At 38.6% G+C, this 3329-nt stretch overlaps 1 protein-coding gene across 1 annotated transcript in view; it reads right to left on the bottom strand.

Annotated features, from left to right (window-relative positions):
* LOC105818888 (ankyrin repeat domain-containing protein 26-like) overlaps nucleotides 1-3329 on the bottom strand; it is a 105813-nt gene that overhangs the window by 46414 nt on the left and 56070 nt on the right. The window contains exon 7 of the mRNA XM_012655023.1: nucleotides 743-793. Coding sequence (XP_012510477.1) covers nucleotides 743-793 — 51 coding nt within the window. The remainder of the gene's footprint in view (nucleotides 1-742; nucleotides 794-3329) is intronic.

Genomic DNA, 3329 nt, shown 5'->3' with positions numbered 1-3329 from the left:
ATACCTGAGTGGATTAATAAAATGTGGTATATGTATACCATGGAATACTACTCAACTACAAAATCAATGCTGATCTAGCACCTCTTATTTTATCCCGGATAGACATTGAGCCCTTCCTTCAAAGTGAAGTATCCCAAGGATGGAAAAACATGCACCACATGTACTCACCATCAAACTGGTACTAATTCATCAACATTAAGCTGCTCACATGGTTGTAGTACTCACTGGGCGTCGGTGAGGTGGGGGGATGGGGCTGGGGGCAGCAGGGGTGTGGGAGTAAACCCACAGCTATGGAAACAGGGCATACCGTATGGGGGAAGGACACACTTATAGCCCTGGCTTGAGTGAGGCAAATGCATTTCATGTAACCAAAATATTTGTACCCCCCATAAGATCCTGATTTAAAAAAGAAAAAAGAATGTTCTCTCTCTAAAAAAAAAAAGGAATTTTAAAGAGCATTTGAAACACAGGAAAAATTGCAGTGTCATATTTCACTCTGTGACTCCCTAACAACTACAGAGATTCTAAATTTGGACCTTTAGTGTGTCATAACATAAATGTAGGCTGGGCGCGGTGGCTCACGCCTGTAATCCTAGCACTCTGGGAGGCCAAGGCGGGTGGATTGCTCAAGGTCAGGAGTTCAAGACCAGCCTGAGCAAGAGCGAGACCCCATCTCTACTAAAAATAGAAAGAAATTATCTACACAACTAAAAATACATATATAGAAAAAATTAGCTGGGCATGGTGGCGCATGCCTGTAGTCCCAGCTACCTGGGAGGCTGAGGTGGGAGGATCGCTTGAGCCCAGGAGTTTGAGGTTGCTGTGAGCTAGGTTGATGCCACGGCACTCTAGCCAGGGCAACAGAGCCAGACTCTGTCTCAAAAAAAAAAAAAAATGTAGAAAACACATGAGTAAAAACTTAGGTACTTTTAAATTTGTTTTCCTATGCTTATATACATCTTATTTCAAATATGGAAACAGATAATAACATTTGCATTATTTATGGCAAATCCTTCCATCAAACTCAGAAAAACAATTACAAATGAGTAGACTGTAAGCATTTATACATTTTAATGTAATTCCTTCCAGGCCAAAATTTGCATTACAAAATTTACCTGATTTGGGCCCAGCACCGTGGATCCTGCCTACAAAATCAGCACTCAGGGAGGACACGAGGGAAGGAGGCCTTGAGTCCAGGACTTCATCAACAGCTTGTGTGGCATGCCGAGACCAGGCTACTACAGGAAAAAAAATGACAATTACTTCAGTTTGATGGCAGGAGCCCCTATCTCAGCTACTTGGCAGCCTGAGGCAGGGGGATCCCTTGACCACAGCACTTCGACATTGCAGTGAGCTATGACTGCACAACTGCACTTCAGCCTGGACAATGCAGTGAGATCCTATTTCTCAACAGAGGTATTTACCTGGTTTGGATGTTTGTGTGTTCTCTGTTTCTAGTGCTCTCTCTGGAACAAATGCTTTAATTTCAGTGGTTGGCTGAATGGGATTTCAAACAAAGTGTTTCATAAATAATGTATATTTCATACAATATGTGGTGAATAATTCAAGATAAAATATACATGTTATTACCTTCGAGGGAGGTTGTTTCTTAGAAGACCCTAAAAACCAAAAGGGACATACATTAACACTAATGACTACATAAATGTAAATATGGCAAAGCCAACCTTACATTCATAAAAAACTAATCTCAATCTGAATCCTCAGACAATACTTTGTAAATGATAAGGTTTTTGTCTGTTTGTTTTTTGATTATTAGGACAGCAACATGAGGGAAATATGCTGATGAAAAATAGAGGGGTAGGTGTTCTACAGCATGAAGTCAAGATCTCAAAAGTGAGATTAATTTTCAAGTAACTTGAAATAGAAATGTACACCGATACCAATTTGAACATGCTAGTCAATGAGGAAAACAGTTGTCTTCATCCAAGAAGCAAATGATGACCCTGAGAAGATAAATGTCAAAGCCAATGGCAGAAGGCTGCAGCGTATCTTTAACACAACACATCAGGATCATGGATATCACCTCACTACAACTATTTATCCTGGTCTTCAGTTTGTTTTGTAATTTTAGAAGTACACAGGTGTGAACACACTTCAGGTGAATGTGCAATCAATTTCACATTAGAGAAATTGTTGTCAATTTTTCAGCCAGGACATACACTTGCACAATAACAGTTCATACAAATATTCCTTTTTTCCACACACATGTGGGCTACCAGCATTCCCATATTTCTTGTTTCTTCAATGTTAGCCATCTTAAAGTTTCTTCAGCTACCCATGCAAAACCATATATAAAACACATCTAAGAAATAATGTATGCTAAGCACTCAATATTGAATTATTCTTCAAAAAATTAAATAGCCAATGAATTATTAGCTAATCATGACTTTTTATATTCCAAACTCAATGCAAAATTTACTGATAGGAATAATGGACTTCAAGGAATGAACTCCATAATTTTTGTTTCCAAAATGAGTTTGTTTCAGTATATCTTACGAGTATCTTAAGAATTTTCATGAAATAGTTCTTTAGCAGAAAATTAGGAGGGGTGTGCTCGCTCACACCTGTAATCCTAGCTCCTTTGAAGACAAAGGCACAAGTATCATTTGCAGCCAGGAGGTTGAGACAAGCCTGGGCCACATAGCGGGACACCACCTCTACAAAAAGCAAAGATGTTAGTGGGGCATGGTGGCATGTTACTCTAGTCCCAGGTACTTCGGAGTCTGAGGCAAGAGGATTGACTGAGTCCTCTCGTTAAAATTTGCAGACATATATAATGAAGACACGGCATTCCAGCCTGGGAAACATAGAGAGACCCTGTCTGTAATTAATTAACTACCTGAACCAGAGTTTCTTGTGTCAATATGGCTAGACCTCATTAATATAATGCTGACCAAACAAAAAAATTTAGAATGATATATACAGTGTCTAACCACTTATAAAAATATTTAGAACATGAAAACCCAAACTACATAATATTTCTGACCATACACATATGTATTCACAAGGTTTCAACATGTGCAGAAATGATAAACACCTAATTCTGGGTGTTGGTTAGCTCTACACAGTAAGTTTCAGTAGTAGAGGAGGACACAATGGGAAAAATATTTAAGAACTGCTATTTAAAACACTGTCTTTACCAAATTGTCATTAAGAAATGTTTAATTACTTTCCTCCTTTGTAATAATCACACATACCACACACACTCACACACACACACACACACACACACACACACACACAGCCTCCTAGTCAGAATATCTGATTGGATTAAAATCATCAGTATAACAATAACATGATGAAATAAT

Source organism: Propithecus coquereli, unplaced genomic scaffold (assembly GCF_000956105.1).
Source record: "Propithecus coquereli isolate 6110/MARCELLA unplaced genomic scaffold, Pcoq_1.0 Scaffold459, whole genome shotgun sequence".
Classification (NCBI taxonomy): domain Eukaryota; kingdom Metazoa; phylum Chordata; class Mammalia; order Primates; family Indriidae; genus Propithecus; species Propithecus coquereli.
This window is presented reverse-complemented; position numbering and strand designations above follow the sequence as displayed.